The 24564-nt window shown below is 45.2% G+C and overlaps 1 protein-coding gene and 1 long non-coding RNA gene across 3 annotated transcripts in view; one reads left to right on the top strand and one right to left on the bottom strand.

Annotated features, from left to right (window-relative positions):
- The window catches only part of LOC143827356 (uncharacterized), a 93492-nt gene extending 79512 nt beyond the window's left edge, over positions 1-13980 (top strand). Inside the window, exons 2-3 of one of the 2 annotated variants that reach the window (XR_013227275.1) lie at positions 10773-10981; positions 13489-13980. This is a non-coding gene — a long non-coding RNA (uncharacterized LOC143827356). The remainder of the gene's footprint in view (positions 1-10772; positions 10982-13488) is intronic. The other variant, XR_013227276.1, reaches the window with a different exon arrangement.
- The window catches only part of SLX9 (SLX9 ribosome biogenesis factor), a 58738-nt gene that overhangs the window by 29798 nt on the left and 4376 nt on the right, over positions 1-24564 (bottom strand). Inside the window, exon 2 of the mRNA XM_077316848.1 lies at positions 20394-20502. Within this exon, the coding sequence (XP_077172963.1) occupies positions 20394-20502 (109 nt within the window). The remainder of the gene's footprint in view (positions 1-20393; positions 20503-24564) is intronic.

Here is a 24564-nt window from a genome sequence, read left to right as displayed (position 1 = left end):
GATTTGTTTGTATTCCCTTGAGATTGAATTACACGGGAAGCCTTTTGTGTACAATAGTTTCTATTACCCGCCATTTTTCTGCTGCCTCTCACTTTTCCCAGCATTTACGGTCTACTCTCTTTCCGTGCACTTATCTCTACTTTGGACTGTGCTACATTCCGGGTTGAGGCAGATCTACAATCCAAAGCGCAAGTAAACGGAATTCAGACTAAAAACACTTTGATTTGGTTTAAGTACAACCTGCACCCCGTCCCTTCCACTGCTACTAACCAGCAATAATTTATCCATCAGAGGGCAGGTTTTCAAGATCTGGAAGGGTGAAATTCAGTGGGAGGCAGTACCAACTATAACTACTAGCCCCTTTCCAGCTGTTTACTTTTCCAAAGACCCTCCACCAGATAAATGGAGGTTTACCAAAGACTAATAGAATACATCCTAGAGAGGGAGGAAGTTCTTCTGAGTACGTGCGTTGAGATCAACTTCATCATAGACACTAAAAACATAGACACTAGAGAGGTAGGAAGTGACTAAAATCACCGCCATGGCATTTCCTGTCTAAAACACAACCAAGAGATGTCTTAATAAGCTTTGCCAGAAAATTGGTAAGAGATTCTGTATTGGAAAAGAATCATAAATGGGCAAGAAGCTAAAATACTTCAAAATCTACCAAACAATATGTTGTCCAAACGAGTGCAATTTGCAACGGCAGAAACTCATACAGAAAGAAATCAGATACCGCTGGAAAATCCCTTTTTCACTTGAGGTCCTGCTACCAGGAGGAAGACGTATCATCCAAACTCTTGAACAAGCTCAAGAGCTAGCAACCAACTGTCTAAGGAAACAACAGGACAAGATCCAAAACAACTTCCAGAAAAACCACCACAACCAGACCGGCCCAAACCAGGGTCATCAAGTACAGGTTAGACAATATGGAGCGACTGAAGATCTTCTCGGTTAATGTTAATAGTCTGAATGCACCACAAAAAAGGTCAAAGATACTTAACCAACTTAAAAAAATACAAAGAACTACGCAAAATGGCTAAGCTGACAAACATATCAAACAGAAGACCTTTAGAAGAATTTCAATGCCATTGGCAGTATTATTTAGATTATATAAATAAGCAGTCCTAAAAACTGAAAGGAGGTATAAATGGAGAATATTTAGAAGCTGAATTGTTCAATATGTCACGCGGGTGAATACTGGCATCAGTTCTAGACAGCGCGCCCCTCCCCCCAATTTAAATACTACTTCCTGCTATAAAAATAAATATTTATTTTTCTAGCCAGCCCTTCCTACGCAGCTTAAGGCAGGTTACAACACTATTAGAACCATTGGTTTAATTGTTTAATTGTGGCGACAGCCTTGCAGAATCTCAGAAGCCCAAACTACAGTAAAAGGAAGCTAATTTCAACGTAAGGCCACCAGTCCCTCTACTGATCCAGAACCCAGAGCAGCAACATCTACTGATGGCTCAGAAAACCCCCTAGCTCAGCTCTCATTTACTGTGCCTGAATTGCAATCCTAAGCACAGTCAAACTCTTCAAAACCCATTAATTTGAATGGACTTAGAACAGGCTTTCTCAACCAGAGTTTCATGAAACCCTGGGGTTTCTTGACGGCCCTGGAAGGGTTTCTCAAATAGGGGTGGAGAGAGTTAATTTTGTATCTATTATTAAAATTTGTTAAACATTTACCGGGCGATATAACTATATATGGTCATGTCGACTTACCCTCCCCGCCCATATTGGCCAACGATGGGCCTGGAGGGGGCGGGAAGGGGAAGGGCCACAGGTGGGCGTGTACACTGTAGGCTACATTTGCCGGGTTTACTGTACTGCTTTGCCCAGGTATCAGTCTAGCATCCTATTTCCAGGCAAGTAACCGTTTTGTAGAAACTGCAGGAGACGTCCGAGGTGTCCTTTGCTTTCCTACCCTGCACATTCCATACACTTAAAAAAAAAAAAAGTTGGTTGTGGTGCGCAGATGATCACATGTCATAGGGATAGTCAAATTTCAGCCCTCCAGATGTCCATGGACTAATTCCCATGAGCCCCTGCCAGCGAATGCTGGCAGGGGCTCATGGGAATTGTAGTCCATGGACATCTGGAGGGCCGCAGTGGTGTCACAATACGTTAATCTACTGTGCAGCTATACGTCAAGAGTTAATCCGGCAATCTGCAGCTGTTGCATCAGGAACCGAAGAACCCCTCCGGTTACGAATTTCTGTGGACCAAACATCACATCACAAATCAATATATTTGGGGGGGGGGAAGCAACCACTCTACAAATTGGGGTGGGTGGGTGTGTTCTAAAAAAATGCAATTATCTGCCTGAACCACCACAGAGAAGAAGATAAAAGTTTTAATCTCTACACAAGCAAGTCTACAATACAATAAGGCAACTCCGCTGAATATGCAGATTTGGGGTTTGTGCAAAATTATTAACTGGACTCTTCAGCACAATCCTAAACCTTCCTGTGCTAATGGGGATACGCAGACGTTAGGGAACAGGGTTCCGCTCAAATTTAAAAAGGCATGACATTGCTAGCTCTTGGCAAGTAACTGGTGTCAGCGTTATTTTTTGCCTCCCCCCTGAAATTACACTCGGCAAAGACCAGAAACGGCCATGCGTACCACTGATAACCGATGCAAGAAACGCATAAAGCCTGCTGCAGTGCTTTGGTAGATCAGCTTAGTTCTAAAATCCTGCTTCCAACCCAGCAACATCACAGAGATTTCTTGTGGGTGTTTGTGAGTGAGCGGGCGTGTGTATAAGCCCAGTAGCCCGCAACCTTTTTCAGGCTGCGGACCGGCGGCAGCCGGGAGGGCGATAGCCCGGCTGCGCGTGCAATGTGCGGCATTTGCACCATGCGCGCCCGCAAACACGCATGCGCGGCACTGCGTTCCCAGAAAGATGTAATGTTCTCCTTGCTCTTCAACTACCTCGTGTTACCTATTTTAATCTGCTTGCTACCTATCTTAAATTTAAGTTAATCTTAAATCCAAATTTTTATCTCTTTACTTATTGTATTTTATCCATAATTTATTACACCACCCTGAGCCAGACTGCCATGAGAGCAGTCTAAAAATCAAATAAATAATTTAAAAGTACTATAAGAGCCAGTGTGGTGTAGTGGTTATGAGGGCAGACTCTAATCTGGAAAGCCAAGTTTGATTCCCAAATTCTCTCCCACATGCAGCCAGCTGGGTAGCCTTGAGCTAGTCACAGTTCTCTTAGAACTCTCTCAGCCTCACTCACTTCACAGCGTGTCTTTCGTGGGAAGAGGAAAGAAAGGCAATTGTAAGTAATTTTGAGACTCCTTTGGGCAGTGAAAAGCGGGGTATAAAAACCAACTTTTCTTCTTCACAACAACCCTGTGAGGTATCTTAGGCCGAGAGCATTGACTGGCCCAAGGTCACCCAGCAAGCATCCACAGCAGAGAGGGATTTGAACCTAGTTTGACACATTAAGAAGGTGGTGACCCCCCCCCACTGACAATCTTTAAGTAGCGGTTGAACAATTATCCTGGATGCCTTTAGGTCAGCGGCCCGCAAGCTTTCGGCTGCTGCGGACCGCTGCTCCGGAGTGGGGGGAGAGGGCGGCCTGTGGGCCCGCGCATGCGCGGCAGCCCCAGCGCAAACACGCATGTGCGGACTGCCGCGCAAACGTGCGTGCACGGCAATCCGTGCATGCGCGTTTGCGCCGCCGCCATGCCGGCGGCCACGGCTCCCCCTCCCGGCCCCTCCGGGCTGCCAGCAAATCGGCCGCTAAAGCTAAAGAGGCCGATTAGCTTGCGGCTCGGCAAGCTTCTCTTCCCTCCCCTCCCCTCCCGAAACAAGAAGCTTGCTGGGCCGCAAGCTTCTCGCTTCGGGGGGGGGGAGGGAAGAAGGAGCCGCGGCCTGGCGCCAAGGCCTTCGGGCCGCGGCCCGCAGGTTGATCCTGCACTGAGCAGGGGGTTAGACTAGATGGCTTGTGTGGCCCCTTCCAACTCTATGAATCTATGATTAACCAATAAACTACACTGCCTGAATCTGTATTACATTCACAGGATGGAACATTTTTTTGGGGGGAAATATGAAGTGGGTAGGTCAGGGGTGCCCAAGTTAGCCTCATGTTGCCACCAAGGATTGCCAGGGTTGCTAACGCAACCTGTTTATCTCCTTGGAAACTCTGAGGTTGGCAAGAGAAAGTAAGAAAAGTCTGGGGTTGCTGGTGCAAAACCCATCTATGGGCCCTGCGAGTTTTGAAACTGCACCTCGTAACAACTCTCCGCCAGCTTGTAAAAGCCCGCCACAGAAAACGGCTATCAGTCAAGTTTATTATGAGTTAGACCCCCGCAATGTAAATAGTGCTTAAGCAAAATTAAACAAGACAGATCCCTTGTTGAAAGCCAGTAATCCAAACACCAGGCAAAAGAAAAACCAAGAGCGGTAAGGGATGGGGTGAACAGAACATAAATCTATTAGAAGGTGCTAAAAATTATAAATATTCGATGAATTAATGTGGTTGGCTTTCAAATTGTTATGAAGGAAGTTTCAGCTAGGGGACAAGGGGGTCAGCCTTACTTCAGAAGTTGTCCAAGTGGTGATCTTAAAGGGGGGAGGGGGGAGTTAGGATTTCTTCAATTGGGCCAAATGGTGGGTGATACCCATTCCTCAGAGCACTGGACAGCGTGGGCTTTACCTATTGTATAGTAGCCGACAAGTCCATTGCATTCAGGATTGCAATGGGGGCTAGCGGGTAGCGGCAGGTACAGCGGGCTAAAGGGAGGGGGGGACGTACTAGAGGTGGCGTCAGCATCAAGGAGGTTGTTGGCATCCAGGCCGCCAGGAAGGTGGGGCAAACCAAGACTTAGCTTGCTCTTGCTACTTATGGATGGTAGGTTCGTAGCACACAAGCCACGGTTTAATGTGAAACCTGAAAGCAGCTGCTGTCATGGGGGGGGGGGGGAGAACTAATTTGCACTACTCTATAAGCCAGCCTTTCTCAACTTTTTAAGCATTGAGAAACCCCTGAAACATTCCTGAGGCTTTGAGAAACCCCTAAAAGTGGCACGATCCCCAGTGGTCCCCAACCTTTTTCAGGCCGGGGACCGGGAGGGGAGAGGGAGGCCCGGGGACTGGGAGGGGAGAGGGAGCGTCGTGCTGCAGGGGGGGGAGGCGCAGGCGCAAAGCTGCTGTGCCTGTGCGTTTGCGCCAGCCGGCATGCCGGCGCCCTTGCCTTCCTTTCCCCCCCCCCTCAGCACTCGCCGTGCCGGGAACGATTGGCTGCTTTGGCAGGGGTGGAGGGAGGTGCGCCCACTGGCACCTTCCTCCGCCCCCTCTGCGGCTCGGTAATAAGGGCTCCACAGCCTGGTACCGATCAGCGGCCCGGGGGTTGGGGAACACTGCTTTAGAATATGGTTGGGAAGCATAACGGTGTATGCGCCCACCTGAGGTCTCTCCCCTTCCCACCACTTCCGGGCCCATCATTGGCCATGGGGGAGGGGGCAGGTTGACACGACCATATGTGGTCATCTCACCCAATGTTTAACAAATTTTGAAAATACATTAACATTTAATTAACTCCCACCCATTCAGGAAACTCTCCCAGGGCTGTCGCGAAACCCTGATTAAGGAATCCTGCTATAACCATATAATATTGAGGGGTATTTTAGTAGTGGTAGAGGCAAGTGATGTTTCCTACACAATAAAGAAGGAGAAAGTACCTGGAAGTAGCACAAAGGCACAAAATTGCAACCCCCCCCAAAATCAGAGTGACTGATACTATTACTTAACCACCACCATTCTAAATACAGTTCCTAATTTCATAATTCCACATATAGAGCATAATAACTGGGGAGGGGGGCGGGCCACTGCAAATCAGCCACGGTGCATAAAGGTCATAGCTATCGGCTGCCAGAGATGCACGAGTCTCCGTATATCCAGTCGAACAGGAAGCTCACGCAAAAGGACAACAGAGTTGATGCCCGACTGCGGCAGCCGACAAAGCAAAATAGCACATGCCAAGAAGCGTTAGCATCACGAGTGACGGCCCAGCCCTTGTCCGCCAGGAACACAAGGCAAGACAGCAAGTCTCCATGAACAGCTGCGGAGAGCCAAAACTCAAATGCCGAATTTGGCAACTCGTGAAAAGCGGAATGCAGCCTGCAAACATGTATTTCTCTTGTATGGCCAAAGCTTTGACTTTCCAAGAGGAGCCAAAATAGAGTCCAATAGCACGTTTATGACCAACAAAGATTTATTCAAGGTGTGCGCTCGAATAAATCTTTGGTGGTCTTAAAGGGGCCATTGGACTCTAACACGGTGACCCACTTGACTCTTTCCAGGAGGAGGGCAGGTATGCTTGGCAGTTATCTGCACATGTATTTACACTATTAGCCTTGCGAACAGTCTGGGGGCGAATTAAAAATCTACCTCACTCCCCAAATGGGGACTATAGCACCAGGTTTGATTCCACACTCCCCCACATCAACCAGCTGGGTGACCTTGGGCTCGCCACAGAACTGGTAAAGCTGTTCTGACCGAGCAGTGATATCCAGGCTGTCTCAGTCTCCCTTGCCTCACAGGGTATCTGTTGTGGAGAGAGGAAAGGGAAGACGATTGTAAGCCGCTCTGAGACTCCTTTGGGTAGGTATAAGAACCAACTCTTCTTCTTCTTCTTCAGTAATATCAGGGCTTTCCCAGCCTCACCTCCCTCACAGGGTGTCTGTTGTGGGGAGAGGAAAGGAAAGGCGACTGTAAGCCGCTTTGAGACTCCTTCGGGTAAAGAAAAGTGGAATATAGGAACCAACTCTTCCTCTTCCACTTACTGAGTAAGACCGCTGGGTCTATCAAGATGGTTACTGTCTACTGTGATTTGCAACCCATTTAACTGGAGGTGCCACAGATCGAACCTGGAATCTTCTGCATGAAAAGCCATGTTCCCTCCCCACAAGAACTTGGTTTAGAATAAACACATCAGTGACTCTGAGTGCTCCTCTTCCAATATCAAGGAGTATGAGCTTATCCTGTTAATTCTGAGCTTGAGAAAGAATGGTCCTCCTTCTACTCCCCGTCCCCAGCCAACTACTTGTGAGCTGCAGTAACAGTAACTACTAGGCAACTTCTGAACGAATGGTGACCCATTCCCTAATGGTGCTTGAGGCATAGCTTAAGGCACCATTCAGGTGCCAAGAAGCACATTAGTTCTCAATGCCCGCCATGTTACCTTAGCAACACCAAACACTGCAGAGGAAAGGGAAGCAAGATACCTCCTCCTGTCTGCCTTCATTTATTCAAGGCAACCAGGGAGGCAGTTGCAGTCAGGGGTTCAGGACCCATATGAGGGGAACAATCACATTAATTCTGGAATTTTAGGAGAGGGGTGAGAAAAATCCTCCAAGCCTGTGCCCACATCATTTGTAATTATCTGCGGCATTCAGAACTGAGCCAGGAGGGACTTGCTGCTCGCTAGTGCTAAGGCCGTTTCCACACTAGGATGATTCTTCTGGAGGCGGACTCTGAGATGCCTTCAAGTTCCACTGACCCCAGGAAGACCACTGCCTCCAGCCGATTGCATTTAGTTTGTCACATTCATAAACTACTTTTAAATCTGGAGCACGACCAACTTGGCAGTTGGGCACTAACCACAAACCTTTTCGTATGAGTTCATTCACCAAGTATTTGTATGTTAAAACGTAAGCTGAAGACTAGCCGTTGTAGGCTACCCTATCCTGAAACAAAAAATAGATAATTATGGCAATCCCGTAGTTTTAAAGGCAAGAGACTAATAAGGGGTCATTTGCTACTGATTTCCTCTGCATACTGTACCAGGCGTTCCTTGGTAGTTGCCCCTCCAAATACTAACCAGGAACAACCCAGCTTAGCTTCCAAGATGTGACATGATTGGACAAGCCTGGGCCATCCAGGTCAGGGCTAACAGATAAATAAGTTGACACTTAAATGGCCACATCACCTTCATTCTACAAGGGCTCTCTAACATCTGGGCAACTTTTGGAGAACAAGTTCCCATAAATATTTTTGTGTCTGGGAGCTTGTGGGATGGGGATGGAATGACCATTGGCTACTTACCGAGAAGGGTCCCTTCTCCTCTGAGGTACAGGAAGATATCTTGTGGGTGATTTCCTGCACTTGCTTTAGGGGGCACTTCACCAAAACGCCACACTGACCGCTACTGTGCTTCCAGAGTCAGAGACTGTAGATCACCTCATCTTATTTGTGATTGACGGACAGCACTTAGAGGCCACCTCTGGATCACAACTATCCCAAGTAAACAGTGATTGAGGTGGCTGGATGGAGTCACTGAAGCAGTAGGTGCAAACTTAAATGGACTCCAGGGAATGGTAGAGGACAGGAAGGCCTGGAGGATCATTGTCCATGGGGTCGCGATGGGTCGGACACGACTTCGCACGTAACAACAACAACAAATCTTGTATTTGCTTTGACTTTGCTCAAGCCCTTTAGTTAGACGAGAAGGAAAACAAGAAAGAAGCCACTATGAATCGCCTAAAATAGTACTATTAAAAATCAATTGAGACGCTCAGAATTCCCTATAAAGGGAAAGTAGGCAATGAAACCTGCTCATGTCTGGGGGGGGGGGGAGAAGTATGCTGTTATTAAAAGGCCTTAACATTTATTAGAACTTTGTCATGTGTGGAAGCTGGCATTAGAAACCTACAAACAGCCACATACTGTTGCTAAAAAAGGGCATGCATTCAGAAAAAGGACTACCCGTCAGGAAAAGAAGATATCTGGAAGAAGCAAAGATGAAATCAGTGCCTGGGTGTGATTTGTGTAGTCAGGAGTACCAACTTCTAATCTGGCAAGCAGGGTTTGATTCCATGCTCCCCCACATGCAGCCAGCTGCGTGACCTTGGGCTCCCCACAGCACTGATAAAGCTGTTCTGACCGAGCAGTGATATCAGTGCTCTCTCAGCCTCACCCACCCCACAGGGTGTCTGTTGTGGGGAGAGGAGAGGGAAGGCGACTGTAAGCCGCTTTGAGCCTCCTTCGGGTAGAGAAAAGCGGCATATAAGAACCAACTCTCCTCTTCTTCCTCCTCCTCTTCTATTAGGGGCATGCACTTTGGCTCGGTTCGACCACCTCGGCGATCACCAAAGCCCAAAGCGGCGTGTAGGAGGCCACCTCCATGGTGTGGAGGCGCTGCCGCCCCTCCTCTCCGTGCCGTAGAGGAATGGGAAGGCGAATGTAAGCCACTTTGAGCCTCCTTCGGTTAGAGAAAAGCGGCATTTAAGAACCAACTCTTCTTCTAGCCACTAAGTTTCAACATGTCAAAGGAGAACTGGGCATGCTAACTATTGTCAGTAAAAGAAGGCTGTCAAGTAAGTTCTGTTTCTATGCGGGAGTTCAGTAGGAGAGAAGAAAATTCACAACAAACCTAGGGACAAGAAAGGCTGCATGCAGACAGGAAGGGAGTAGTCATTCAAGAAAGCTCTGAAGACTGGGCAGGAGAAAGCAAAGAAGAACGGAAACGGGAAAGAGAGGAGACTGAATTTCACATGTCGGTTTGCAACCAAGCAATGGCTTCAAGCTGTAACTATAAATTACAATTGAGATCACCCAACTGTTTACACAAATTTCTGACCTGATCTAACAAATCCCGAAATTATTTCAAGTGTTAGATATTTCAAACATGAGTAAACAAAAACTGCAGTTGAAATCAGTCCAGAGCATCTGCTTCCCATAGCAAGACTGTATGGTAGCCTTTCTCAACTTTCTTTTACCATTAAGAAACCCCTGAGACAGAAATAGTGCAGAATATGGTTGGAAAGTATAGCTGGGGACATGCCCACCCACGGCCCCTCCCCACCCCCTCCAGGCCCATTACTGGCCATTTTGGGATGGGGTGGGAGAGTTGACACAACCATATATGGTAATATAAGCTGATAAATGCTTAACAAATCTTCAAAGATATATAAAAATTAATTAACTCCCACCCATTTGGGAAACCCTTCCAGGGCAGTCAGGAAACCCCAGGGTTTCACAAAACCCTGGATGAGAAAACCTGCTTTATGGTATCTCTCTTGCATATTGATATCAAGAGACAAGATGCTGAATGGGATCCAGAGTCCCTTTCCCAACCTTTTTGGTATGGTGACCCACAGGTCCAGATTTACTCCGCGTGTGACAGGAAATAACCCTTGAGATGCCCTCCTGGCTCAGAGGAAGAAAAACTGTTTACAAGACCAATACTTAGAAGGTAGAAGAGCTGCTTTTTACTGCCCAAAGTAAAAGGAGGCTTACAATCACTTTCCGTTCCTCTGACCACAACAGGCACCCTGTGAGGGAGGTGGGTCTGAGAGAGCTCTGACAAGGACTGCTCTGTGAGCCCCAAGTCACTCAGTTGGCTGCATATGGAGTAAGGAATCAAACCCAGCTGACCAGATTAGATGCTGCCACTCTTAACCACTAACACCATGCTGGCTCTCAAGGTATAACAGAGGACAGCTGCTCTTTCCTACATATGGAACAAAGTGGCATTTGCTCCCTTGCCCCCAGGGATTGGAGAAGATGAGGAAGTACATGAAATAATGAGGGAGGGATAGGCCTTTCCTATCATGGCACAAGTCTTTGGAGAAAACAGAAGCTGTGCCAAGGCAACATATGGAAAGCCAGCACCAAGTGACTTGAAGCTGTGCTACAGTGCACAGAAGGCTTAAGAGCTAATAACAAATCTAACCTGGAGAAAACCCCTTCCTGAACTATCTAAAATATAATGAAATATAAAAATATGTATTTTAAAATCTTAGGCAGTCCCAAAAGCTACCTTGGAATCATCCAGCGTGAAGCCTGTAAAATAGCAGCAGCTCAGATGTTACAGCTGGTACCACCAAATCCTAACCTGGACGGCAAAGGTTAATCCAGCTCCATCAGCTCTCAGAAGATAAACAGGGTCAGCCCCGGATTGTGTTTGGATGGGAGATGGCCAAGATAGTCCAAGGTCACTACGCAGAGGCAGGTAATGGCAAACCATTCTGTTTGTTCTTCTCCTGCCTTGAAAACCTTATGGGGTTGCCATGAGTCAGATGCAACCCAATGACACTTTCCACCACCATGCAGAAATGTTTCCAGTCAGAGCAGCTTCCACATGGATGGCGTGATATAACAATCGGATTGGAGCACAAGATCAACAATAGCGAGACCTTCCAAGTGCCGTTGTTTGATAATGTATTAGTAGATTTGTCCGAGGCAGACCACACAAGGGTAAAGGGCCAATCAAATATCTTTATTGGCATAGTTCAGTTGTTAAAATTAAATATTCATGAATACAGCCCCAATATTATGAACAGTCCCAAAGCCCATCAATACAGTTGTCCTTTTTCAGACTTGGACTTCCATTGTTTAGGTACTGTCACCCGCAAAACTGCCACCTTTTCTGTGATCTTGGGAGTCTCCATTGGTTTGTAGTTTGTAAGTCAGTTACTGCGGGCAAAGGAAATAGTGGCTGAATGAACAACTTCACTCTTAGCACCTCCCTCCCCAACTGGACATATCTACGCATTTGTCAGCCATGTAGATATATGTCTCACAAAACCTCACAGGACAGTCAGGTGTCACCAGCAGTGTCAAGAGCAGCTGGAAGGGTAAGCTAGAAAAGGGTGGTTGCTGCTGCTGTCGACCATTCAGTCATGTCCAACTCTTGGTGATCCCATGGCACAGCTGTTGCCACATTCTCCAATCCTGCACCGCCTCCCTCAGCCATGCAATGTTCTGGCCGTTATCCATTTTGATCACATCCAACCACCACATTCTTTGTTGGCCGGGCTTCCTTTTTCCACTGCCCAGTCCTAGCATAATTGCTTTCTGCATTCAGTTGGATCACATGACATAGCCAAGTAAGTGAGTTGGAGTTCCGTGATTTTGCCTACCACTGATATATCAGACTTTAAGCACTGTAGTATTTCCTTGTTTGTGACTTTTGCTGTCCATGGAACCCATAAAAGCCTTCTCCAACACCAGAGTCCAAACGCATCGATTCTTGACTGATGTTTTCATTATCCAACTTTCACAGGCATAAGTAGCTATTGGAACTCTGATAGGTCTAACTTATCTACATTTGGTCATCAGGCTTATGTCCTTGCTTTTCCATGTTTGTTCAAGCTCATCACTGCTGAGCAATGCAGAGCAATTTGATGTTTTATTTCCATTCTGCAATCGCCATTCACATCAATTTGTGATCCAAGAAAAATGAATTCTTGAAGGATAAGGGTAAAAATGGAGGGTCAGGAATGAAGAACTCTTCACTATGCAAGATGCTGTACAGCTGTGAGAACAACGTAGGGTTCCCAGAGTGTCCCACTGATTGAAACTGTAGTCTCATGTATCAGCTCTTCTAATACCATCAAACAGAGATTTAAGACCATGAACCTTAAAAGCCTCTGGCATTTACGTGTGACCCGGTCTGGTGTCATCCCTGCTGAAAGCCAGCAGCCCTGAATATGAAACTCATTTTGACCAGATTTCCTGTTTGTGAATCAACGAGAGCCATCTGTACAAATGACGTACAGGTGCAATGCCTGAATGCTTTTATACACATTTCAGAAGCCACAAGGATGCTCTTGCCCATACAGCAAGGAAGGCTCAGCTTCTGAAACAGCAGCAACATTTCAAAATCGACAAAACGATGCCAGGCTCAATGGATAGTGATGTCACATGCACTGGCCAATATAAGCTTATGACTCTAATTTAACCCAGTACAGCACTCCTGTTTCTCCAGCTACAGCGGATTGCTACCGGTGTTAGGAGGTGATTTCAGTGTAACTAGTGCCACTGAGGTTGGGAAAGACACTTCACCATTCTGCAACCCCTGAGTAATGACCGTGCAGTCATTTATTAAACACATCTCGATAAATAGCACCCTCATTCTATCCCCCCACCACCATTTGAATCCTATTCTTTTTTCTCTCCATGAAGTTCAGGATGACAGATGCAGGTTTTTGCTATTTCATCCTCACAATATGCCTTTTTAAGGGGAGGGAGGCTGAGAGATGGCACCTAACCTAAGACTACCCAGTAAGCTGAAAGGGCTTGACCAGGGGTAGTCAAACTGCGGCCCTCCAGATGTCCATGGACTACAATTCCCAGGATCCCCCTGCCAGCGTTTGCTGGCAGGGGCTCCTGGGAATTGTAGTCCATGGACATCTGGAGGGCCGCAGTTTGACTACCCCTGGGCTTGACCCTGGTCCTCCATGCCGCTTCTCCCTTGGATCTCAAGACAAATGTTGCATATTTCATGACCTTGAATTTAGGAGTGGGCAGTCCTCCAACAGGGTTCCTAACTCAGCTCTTCAATACATCTGCCACTGGGACAAATGCTATTATTTCAGCAATATTTTATTCAAGTCAGTGGAGGCCCCATGGGTCGGGGGCCTCAAGTAGAATGTGGAGACTTCGACTGCTGGTAACAAGCCCTTCAAGAGCCATCAATATCAATTCAATATTCATGTATATATTTGTTGCTTTTAGGAAGGACGTTTGTGAGTGGAGATGGGTGCCGTGCCTCCTTCACATTTCTGTACGCCTGATGAGAATATCAGGAGGACGGTGAAGCTTGGTAACCCAGTGATGATGAAGATTCCTGCCACATTCTTGCGGCTTAGTGGGTTTCAGGATGAAGATAAGGATGAAAACCACCAACCTAAATGGGCGGGGAAGTGGGGGAGGGTTGACCACTGGGGGTCTCACCCTATTTGAATGCCCCACAATTACAATTAAGATCAGGAGATTGTTTCTTTGTTGGGATCTGTGGAGTTGGGTTGGGGGGGGATTATTGTTTTACCACCATCTTATAACTGAAGGATATTGTGATTATTGTTACGGTTGTTTTAATGGGATTTCATGGGATATATTGTTTTATGGTTTTACCTTGTAAGCCGTCTCGAGGTGACATTGTTGTGATAAGTGGGGTATAAAGATAAAATAAACAAATGAAATAAACTCCTTCATACAAGCCAATAATGTTCTAAAGGTGTCGGTCAGGGGTTTTCTTTGGGGGGTGGGGCTGGGGGAACATTCTTGTCCTGCTCTATAAAGTTTTGCCATCATGAGCCACAAAACACAACCCAAAACGACAGATAAGGCAAGACGCAAGCTGCCACATTTCCTACCGATCTCTTGAACTTCCAAGGCAATGAGAACGGCAGTAGAGTAATTAAAATGGAAACATTTTAAAAAATCTATTCTCATGAGCTGCTTATTTAATCAAAGCTACGCCGCTCAGCACGGAATACATTACGAAGAGTTCAATTATCCAAAGAATTACCACTGTCAATGTATATTCAGAGTGCCCTCAATTAGCACACTTCATAATATTCAGGAGGATACCGAACATAGGGGCAGGAAGACAACTGGCTGCTGGCCTTCCTCTTCACACAAATGGTGCTCAAGATTTCAGGAGCATCCACTTGTTAAATATGGGGATCTCCTCACTCCCCCCCCCCCCGACGGAAGTCATCAGGGTTCAACTTTTTAAAAAGAGCATTGACACCGAGAACTGTTGCCCACACATTTTGGCTGAGGGGTAGTCAACCTGTGGTCCTCCAGATGTCCATGGACTACAATTCCCATGAGCCCCTGCCAGCAAATGCTGGCAGGGGCTCATGGGAATTGTAGTCCATGAACATCTGAAGGACCACAGGTTGACTAACCCTGCATTAGACGATTCCTCTGCACACGCCAGGGGCCTTCAAAAGAGGGGATTCCATTTGTGCTTGGGACAAGCCTCAGCAGCATGATGCAAGGACCTCCACTCCACACAAGAAGAAGAAGAAGAGTCGGTTCTTATATGCCGCTTTTCCCTACACGAAGGAGGCTCAAAGCGGCTTACAGTCGCCTTTCCATTTCTCTCCCCACAACAGACACCCTGTGGGGTGGGTGAGGCTGTGAGAGCCCTGATAACACTGCCTGGTTAGAACAGCTTTATCAGTGCTGTGGCGAGCCCAAGGTCACCCAGCTGGCTGCATGTGGGGGAGCACAGAATCGAACCTAGCATGCCAGATTAGAAGTCCGCACTCCTAACCACTATACCAAACACACAACAAGGGAGGGAACAGAAGGTTGATGCTGTTTCTAACATCAACAACACACAACATACTGCTGCCCCTTCTACAGCACAGTGCATTATGAGAAAACTGTAGGGATAATCCCTGAAGACTACTGTTCAACGTAAAACATTAATTTTTGATCATCATATAATATCCCCCAAACAAAAAGAGAGTGGGGGAAATACAAATAGCAGATCTGATATTTAAAAAAAAGCCAATTTAATGCATTTAATAATTCACACACAGAAATAGACAAAAAAGGCATTCATAATGCGCAAGTATTTGTTTTCATGTTAAATTCTTTCTGCCTCTCCTACTGCAACGTTAAGTTTAGAAAGATCAGGATTCTAGAACGAGATAGCGGAAAGCTGTCAAGAGTTCACACCGAGTATTGCACAGCACAATAATGGGAAAGGCCCAGGAATAAATTGCCTGCCCGCAGCAACACCCAAGGCATTTCAGTTATAAAATGAAGAGTCATTTTTCAATAGCAGTTTTGCAAGCTCACGTGTGCGAAAACAAGACCCTGCCGCACAACGGATATTACCAAGGATTGGACACAACAAGATTCAAGCAGCCCCTCTCAGCAGAGCCCTGAGGATTGCAGCCACCATTACAAACAAATCAAGTATTGAGGCACTGGGATACCAAGGTGGCAAATAGAATAGACTTCTGTAGAGTCTTCAATCTTCTGTTATTTCTTTATTCTTTTATATTCAAAGCAGTCCCAACGTGTTTCGCCCACTGGCTTTGTCAAGGGACATAAAAGTGATTGTTTTCAGACCAACTTAAATTTAGCAAATATGTCTCTTAAACAGAGTATAAGGTCATTATAAAGGGTCATTATAAAAACAGCTACTCGTAGCTTATGGCGTTCCTTGACAACCTTGATAATCCCACCTGGGTTTGGCCCTGCATGATATTACAAGGTAGGGAGAAGCAGCATGGCTTGCTGGCCTTTTATTTTGAGCAATCTTCCAGTGTGAATGCAGCTGACAGAGCCCAATCGCTGGTGGGTCAACCGGAATATGCAGCAGAGACTCTGCCAGTGGATATGCAAGCTGCTGGCCAGTGATGTTGGTTTTCTGGGGGAATGTAGATTGGAAAAAGGTTCTGAAGTATTTTGACCAAATGTAAATAAATAACTTATTATACTGTCAGTAAAATGTATACTGTTAGCAGAATTTAAATAATGTTGGCAAAGGATGTCAAATACCCCACGCAGAAGCCCAAACCATGTATAAGCACTGGACTTTCTCCATGATTCACATCCCACGTTGAACTCATCTAACATGTCTATGCTTTAAGACAACCCTAAATGGTGGGCTCCTCCCTTGGCCAACTTATTTACCTTAATTGACTTACATGGGATTGTCCCAAGTTCTTGGTTGAATTCAATCATTATTCCCATGTTTAAAAAGGGTGACCATAATGACCCTAATAATTTTAGACCTATTAGTTTATTATCAATTATAGGTAAGATTTATGCAAAACATCTCGAACGGCGCCTAACTGATTGGGCTCGCTCTCAAAGAATTATAGGTCCTGAACAGATTGGTTTCTTGCAGGGTAACTCTACTATAGATCATTGTTTAACTCTCTCATGCCTGGCCGAGAAATATACGTCCCAAAATGGTAAGAGGCTATACACAGCTTTTATAGATCTTAAAAGTGCCTTTGATAAGATAGATAGGGATATGCTCTGGAATAAATTGCGATCAATGGGTATGGAACCGAGACTTGTGTTTCTCATCCAAAAACTTTGTGTCCACCTCCTGCCAAGTCCGGTATTCTTCAAAGGGAGACTTAACCTCTAAGATTTCAATGACCATTGGAGTTAAGCAAGGCTGTATTCTGGCCCCCTTGTTGTTCAATTTATTCATTAATGATTTAGCGTTAAAACTGGAACCAATTAATGGTCATCCCCCAAAACTTGGTTCCCAGCATATTCCTTTATTGTTGTATGCCGACGATACTACAATACTCTCATATACAAGGGTTGGCTTACAACGATACTTATCCACCTTTTACCAATATTGCCAAGATAATAAGTTAGTAATTAACTATGGTAAAACAAAAGTTTTGGTTTTCTCTAAGAGCTGGCATGCAATGACTTGGTCTATTGGAGGCACTTCAATAGAACAAGTCAAAACATTTAAGTATCTAGGTGTTACCTTCCAGTATAACCAGAAATGGAGCTCCCACTGCCAACGAGCTATCAATCTGGCCAAATCCTCTTCTTTGATAAAACAGTTCTTTTTCTCTGCGAAAGGTAACCAATTTATCCCTGCAGCAATTAAAATTTTTAATGCCAAAGTAATGTCCCAGCTCCTGTTTGGATGCCCCTTATGGGTTCCTGCCTTTAATAAATCTATTGAGGGTGTTCAATCTGCTTTCTATAGGCAAATTGCAGGGGTTCCCAACTGTGTCTCCTACCATGCCATTTGCGCAGAATTTGGCCAAATTAGGGTAGAGACAAGGGCCTGGATAGCTACTTTTAAATTTTGGGTCAGACTGTTTTTTAGAATAGAAACTGGCAGCCTTTTAACTTGTCTAAAAAGTGACCCTCTTAAATTTCAATGATTCCAGGCTATTGAACAAAAATTAGTCTCCATTGGCATCGATCTGAACTCCCTGCTACCTCTGGAAGAAAAATGTATCTTCCGGATTATTAAACAGAGATTATTAGATCATGAGCAGCAGGAACTCATACCTACCCAGCCTCGAGTCTGCTCACCAGCATTCTTTGGCATCACTATGCAGAGAAATATTATGCCTACATATTTGCATCTCCTTGATGTCCCACCCCTGAGAAGAGCTTTTCTCCTGGCACGAATGAATGCTTTCCCCTCAAAGGTCTTAGAAGGAAGATTCCACCATATCCCATACCATGCAAGACTCTGTCCGTGTGGTTCTGGTTGCCCTGACTCTGTCTCAGACATTTTGTTAGATTGCTCCTTATATGAGCAGTGTCGGGATGACAGCTTTGTTGCTTTGCTGGGAAACAAGCCTTCTGTAAGTAAATCTATGACCTTGCAATTTCTGCTCTATGACAAAGACCCAGAGATAACCATTTTAGTTGCCAGAGTTTTAACTAAGATGCTTTTATAATATGCTGCCTACCTTGTATTTTATCTCTTATAGTTTATTTAATCATTTTAAGATTTGTTTGGTCATGTAACCCCATTTTATTATTTTGTTGAAATTTTAAACCCTATTCTTATATGTCTTATACATTTTATGCCAATAAAAGGTTACTGACGGACTGACTTTAAGACTACACCAAACGCCCATCCCCACCTTGTCCTCCCCTCTTTTTTCTCAGGCGTCTGAGAGTTGAGGACCACAAACCCATGACGCTTTTGTCTCCCCAGCCAACCTGGATCCTCAGATAAGTAGTTATGGATCTGTTTTTGCTGCCAAGAATTCAGCTTTAAGTGGAAGGGCAGGAGGGTGTAGTTGGCATCTCATAGGTGATAGCCCAGGCTAGAGCCTGATCTCCTCAGACCTCAGACGCAAAGCAGCATCAGCCCTTGCAAGTATTTGGATGGCAGACTTCGAAGGCATACCAGGGTTTCTGTGTAGAGGTAGGCAACGGCAAACTACCTCCAATTGTCTCTTGCCTCAAAAACCCCAGGGGTGGCCAAACTGTGGCCCTCCAGATGTCCATGGACTACAATTCTCATGAGCCCCTGCCAGCATGCTAGCAGGGGCTCGTGGGAATTGTAGTTCATGGACATCTGGAGGGCCACAGTTTGGCCACCCCCGCCCTACACGGTCGTTGATTAAGCTGGGAAAAACAAACAAACAATAAAACTTTGCAGCTGTTTGTTTCCACTGCTTTTGGGTTCATCTCCCTGCTGCCTCATTGTCCTCCATTGGGGACTATTTTAGAGGTGTACTGTAGACTTTTATATGCACTGCCTGTGTATATGACCCATATAATTTTTCTGTAGCTTTCTGGTGCTCCTATATCCATCCCTTTTACCATTTGTTCTGGTCATCATGCAGTTTGCTTTTGTACAATAGTGCCTTCCAACTAACCAAATGATGCATGTCAGTAAAATTCTGGACTCTGCATCTTCCCGCCAGCAGTCACAGACCCACCAGGGTGAAATGAACCCATTGTAGCAAAGGCTTAAGGAAACCTAATCAACAGCACCCAGTAAAAGCTGAAGGTAGGGAAAAAATCCTGCTGAAGCAGTTATTTTGTTTTTGGGTTATGGTACAATTGGGCTCTTGAGCAAGACATTGGGGGGTGGGGTTTAAAATGCCTCCAAATTTCACTCCTTGACTGCAGAGGGTTTTAAGAAATCTAGAAGGGAATTCACCCCTCTCCCCAAACAAGGGACATAAAAGGAATGTTTTGTATAAGACTGTCACCTTCTCAGAAAAACAACCATATTTTTTTTCATTGGGATGCCAACTATGCCTGTGTACCTGTTTTGTTTTTGTTTTTTGGGGTTTTTTTACAAGCACGGGTAAGTTTCAGAGGTAAAAACTGTTTTCTTGTGTAACAAGAATCACTTATAGACTTTTCATAATGTTGCTTTTTTTGCAGGAAAAACTATGGAAAACAAAGAGAAACTAAGGAAAACCATTCATCCCCGAGAACAGATGGGCCATGTACAATTGGACCATGCCATAATTATGGATGACAGCATCTCACTTACAGCAGAGGCAAGAATACACAGAACATAAGGTTGCATCTATTAGTGCTTCCGATCAAAAGCAGATCTTTCCCCTTCCCTTCCCCCTCAGCAGGCCTTTTAAAGCATGGGAAAGATTTTTGGAGTTGCACAATCCCCAGAAATGTAGGATAGGGGGCTTCTCTGGGGAGGGACTAGAGGCAAAATTAGCCCACACAGATCCCAAACCTCTGGGAATCAACCTTCCTGGGGATCAGAAAAGACTGAGACTGGTCAGACTTTGCATGCAGAGGTACCTGAACCCAGTAATATTGCTTTTCTACAGCGCATCACTATTTCTTACTCAATAAAAGCTCCAGTGAAAAACAAAAAGAGTCCCAATATGAGAATGAACTAGTTCTGCCAGGCTGAGGGGTGATGTTTTAATCTATGTGCAGCAAGGTTAACGTGGCAGTTAGTTGCCTTCAAACAAACTTATCCTGAAGTTCAACAGCTGAGAGAAGCAAGGCTCTTTTTTTCCCCCTGGGAATGTCACGATCCATCTTGGATATTCCGCCCAACATGCAAGCTATTTTGGGAGCAAGCCATTCACAAAGACTAGCCCCTAATTCACCATGTCAATTCTGACATTCCTACCCACTGGATTGCGAACATGTGCCAGGAGAAGCTCAAATCTTACCTTTTATGACTGAAACAATGCTTCGTGAATCCGCATCTAATGTTTTTACCAGAGTTTTTGGGTCGATCTTCACCCCAGCAAAGATGTTGGAGGGCAAAAATGTCTGGAGCTGCCAGAACAAAAACAAGTTGTTATTCACCCTTTCATTATAGGCACTGTCTTGGTTCGAGATATGCAAACGTCACTGGTATTTTTTTGGTCCCCCTTCAGAGAAAGAAATGTGTCCGAAAGAACAAACGTTATGAAGAAATGCTTATTAAGGTCTTACAATTAATCCTGCACTAACCATTGAACAAAGAAAGGGTTGGGATCCCAGCAGAATGGATATTTTAAAAAAAGAGAGAGAGGAAGAGAAATAATTTGCTCACAAAGATCCAAGTGTTATAACTGGAATATATATACATCAGGTTCAGACAAACAGCTTGGTGGACCTGGATACAAGATAGCCAGCATGGCATGGAGGTTACAGGGTCAGACTGGGATCTGGGAAATCCACAATCAGATCCCTGTCCTGCCACGGAAGATCATTGAGTGATCTTGGGCCAATTACACAATTACAGTAGTAGTTGTGAGGATAAAGTGAAAGGGAAATGAGGTAAGTTACTTTCAGTCCCCACTGAGAAGAAAGGCAGGGTATGTGTGAAGTAATTAAGTAAGCATTTCCATCTTAAGGGATTTAAGTGAAGCTGAGAAAGCAATAACTCCTCTACTAAATAAAAGGCAAGCTGTGTAGCCTGAGGACTCACTCTTAAAAGCAGTGGTTGCCGGGACAGGGCACAAAGGTCAACATAACATCAGCACATTGGAGGACAGCGTACCTTGTGCCTGCTCCCCCACCCACCTGTAGGCTCTCCCAGCTGAACAGCGGCTTAGAATAATACAGTGATCAATGACTGAGGCTCCCTGTCTGAATCCTGCTTGCTCTATTCGCAGAACAGATCTTGTGTTTATCTGGTCAATTACTTTATAATACAGCTAAAATACATATAATTTACTGATCACTGGTAACAGACTAATTGGCTGGTTATTACTTGGGTCTGTTTGTTCACCTTTCTAAAATCCTGGACAAATAAGAGCATGTTTCCAAAGTTCCAGGATTCTACCTGTCAAGTTGCTTCTAGAGAACAAAGGGAATAAATACTCTACGACTGGGGGTTGTTCTTCAATGTTTCAGCTGGTATTAAGTCTATCGTTGGAGCTTTCCCCAGTTTCAAACATCTTATCGAGACTGATACTTCTTTGGATGACACCAGTGTTCATTTAAGACATCTTTATCCATCCATTGTTCCTCTTAATATTTGTGAAACAGCCCTGGGGGTGGAGAGTGTCCTGGATGTCCAAGATAGAATAGGGCCAATCAGGGTGCAGCCAGCTTGCCACTCCCTCTCCAGCTCCTGCCCTCCTTCCTTGGATGCTAGCCACTTTGCTCCCAGACGCCCGAGAGAGAGAGACACAGAGAGCCCTGCCAAACCACAAACGCCCCGATTACCAGCTATGGCTCCTGCACCAAGAGAGAGATCTGCACCTGTCGGTATCCCCTGGGTCCTAGCGCCCATTGCATTCCTGGTTGCAAAGGGCTTTCTTGCGAATTTCTTAATATTCAGGACTTCCACCTTGGAATACCAATCGGCTGCATTCCATGATAATATGCTTACTGTTGGTTCTATCACAGAGCCCTTCTGGATTGTTCAGTATTATATCGGACACACTCCCTTGTGGAGCCTCACAAGTGAATTTCGCAACCAAAAATGAAATAATCCCCCCTCAATTATAAAATTCAGGGTTATTCTTCAATTTTTCTATCTACTTTCTGAGTTTTAGTTTTAAGAGTTTCTTTGTCAGAATAGGATCTGCTCAACTTCATCGGGCGGGGGGGTTAATGCCCTTCTGTGATGCTCTCTAAGGTCAATTGTAATTTTTGTAATCTTAGTTTGCTCTATTTATTTTGCTGTATTTCTGGCAGTGCTCCAAAAGACGTTAACCATCTTGATTCCACTACATCTGTCTGTAGATTACTCAGGGGATTAGTTTCACTTGCCTTAAGGGATCAAGATCTGTAGGAGAACCAAGAAGTTATGTTGCTACTGTATTAATATTTCCTCTGACAATTTCCATAAGGGTTGTAGTAAGATCCACTTGCACCTGGATAAAATTTGGTCTTTTGTCCTTAAGATTTTAATTTATAAGGCAACAATGGAGTTATCTCAACATTTCTAAAAGACTTTTGTATAATGACACCATATTTCCTCAGCCAATCATATACTGCCAAAATTAAAGGTGGAACTCTAGCGAAGGAGGAGGAGGCCAATTTTCTCCACATATGGTCATAGAATCAGAATCATAAAGTTGGAAGGGGCCATACAGGCCATCTAGTCCAACCCCCTGCTCAACGCAGGATCAGCCCTAAGCATCCTAAAGCATCCAAGAAAAGTGTGTATCCAACCTTTGCTTGAAGACTGCCAGTGAGGGGGAGTTCACCACCTCCTTAGGCAGCCTATTCCACTGCTGAACTACTCTGACTGTGAAAAACGTTTTCCTGATATCTAGCCTATATCGTTGTACTTGAAGTTTAAACCCATTACTGCATGTCCTCTCCTCTGCAGGGAACAGAAACAGCATCCTGCCCTCCTCCAAGTCCCTCAACCTATCTTCATAGGGCTTGGTCCCTTGGCCCCAGATCATCTTCGTCGCTCTCCTCTGTACCCTTTCAATTTTATCTACGTCCTTCTTGACAGCCCTGGAATATATGTTTAAAAATATATTTTTAATAAAATGTTTACAATTTTAAAATATATTAAAAATAATTAATTCCGACCATTTGAGAAAGCTTTCCAGGGCTGTCAAGAAGCCCCAGGGTTTCACAAAGCTCTGGTTGAGAGAGCCTGCTCTAGTTGAACTAAAAATAGTGAAAAGTTAATAAGAAATTAGTAAGAATACAAGAAAGTAAAATAAACTTGTTTCTCTCTGAAGAAGAACTAAGAAAAAATTAAGAGTGAAAAGGAAAGGGAAGAAAGAGCATCTGTCAAATGCTTTGGGACAAACAATTCCATATAACACAGCTCAAGATAAACCTTTGTCCTGCCATGAAAATCATCCAAATCTGTTAATTATAGGGAACAACTGAGCTGAGTTAAAATAATGTGGGGACTTGATCCAATACTTTAACCCATGGGCCTCATGGAGCCCATTTGAGTTTTTAGAAAGTGTGTGCTGCCACTGTGAGGCCAACCAAGTTCCAGGCTCCCCTCATTCAAATAAAGGAGTTTTTCATCGGGGGATAAAAAGACTGGTAAAAAACTGGGCTTTCTTTAGTCAGTGTGTGGTTCCATCCCCGCTTCAGGATTTCCTAGAGAGTACTCATACTTTCCACACTATAATTTTAATTTTTAAGCTATTTTTATTGTTTGCTGAAATGAATGGTTGGAACATGATTTTGTTATTCATCACCCAGAGAGGAGCAGTACACAAATCAAATTATAAATAACTACTATTACAATGACAGTGTTTATGCAGAGATCATTATTCACACAAAATGAAAGAATGTTGCAATACGGGAGAAAGCTCACTTCTTTTATTCTGTTACTAGAAATTAAGCCCGCTGTAACAAAAATACAGCAGGCGCTAGTGATGGGGAGGAAGGATATAGGGAAGGAAGGTAGAAGAGGGAAGGAGGAATGGGAGGGAGAAAGGAGGGGAAGGGGTGGTTGAAGGGATGGGTAGAAGGGAAAAAAAGAGGAAGTGAGCAAGGAAGTAAGAGGGAGAGACAGAGACAGGAAGGAGATGGAGAAAGAGAGGAAGTCAAGAAGTCAGAAGGAAGGAAAGAAGGCAGGCAGGGAGGTGGAATGGTATGGGACAGGGGTGTGTGTGAAGGGTCAGGTGGTGGGGGGGAGATGGTGGTGTGTGTGTATAGGTTGAAGCGGCAGCAGAGCATGGAGGCTTTTGGGAGGGGTGGAAGAGTGGGTGGGGGTGGGGGGAAGCCGCGGCGGGGCAGGCCCCCTCGAGTGGCTGATGGGACATGAGGCCGCGGGGCTGCTTACCGCGGCAAGGCTGTCCGTCTGGCTGGGGTGAAGGCCGGCTGTGGCGGGCTGGCTGCAGGCAGCTTCCGGCCTTCAGGAGCAGCGAAGGGACAGGCCCGGCGCGCCATTGCTGCGGTGGGGCTGTTCCTTGGCCA

This window comes from Paroedura picta, chromosome 1 (assembly GCF_049243985.1).
Source record: "Paroedura picta isolate Pp20150507F chromosome 1, Ppicta_v3.0, whole genome shotgun sequence".
Lineage (NCBI taxonomy): Eukaryota > Metazoa > Chordata > Lepidosauria > Squamata > Gekkonidae > Paroedura > Paroedura picta.
Note: the sequence above shows the minus strand (reverse complement) of the source record. Positions and strands in the feature narration are given on the sequence as shown.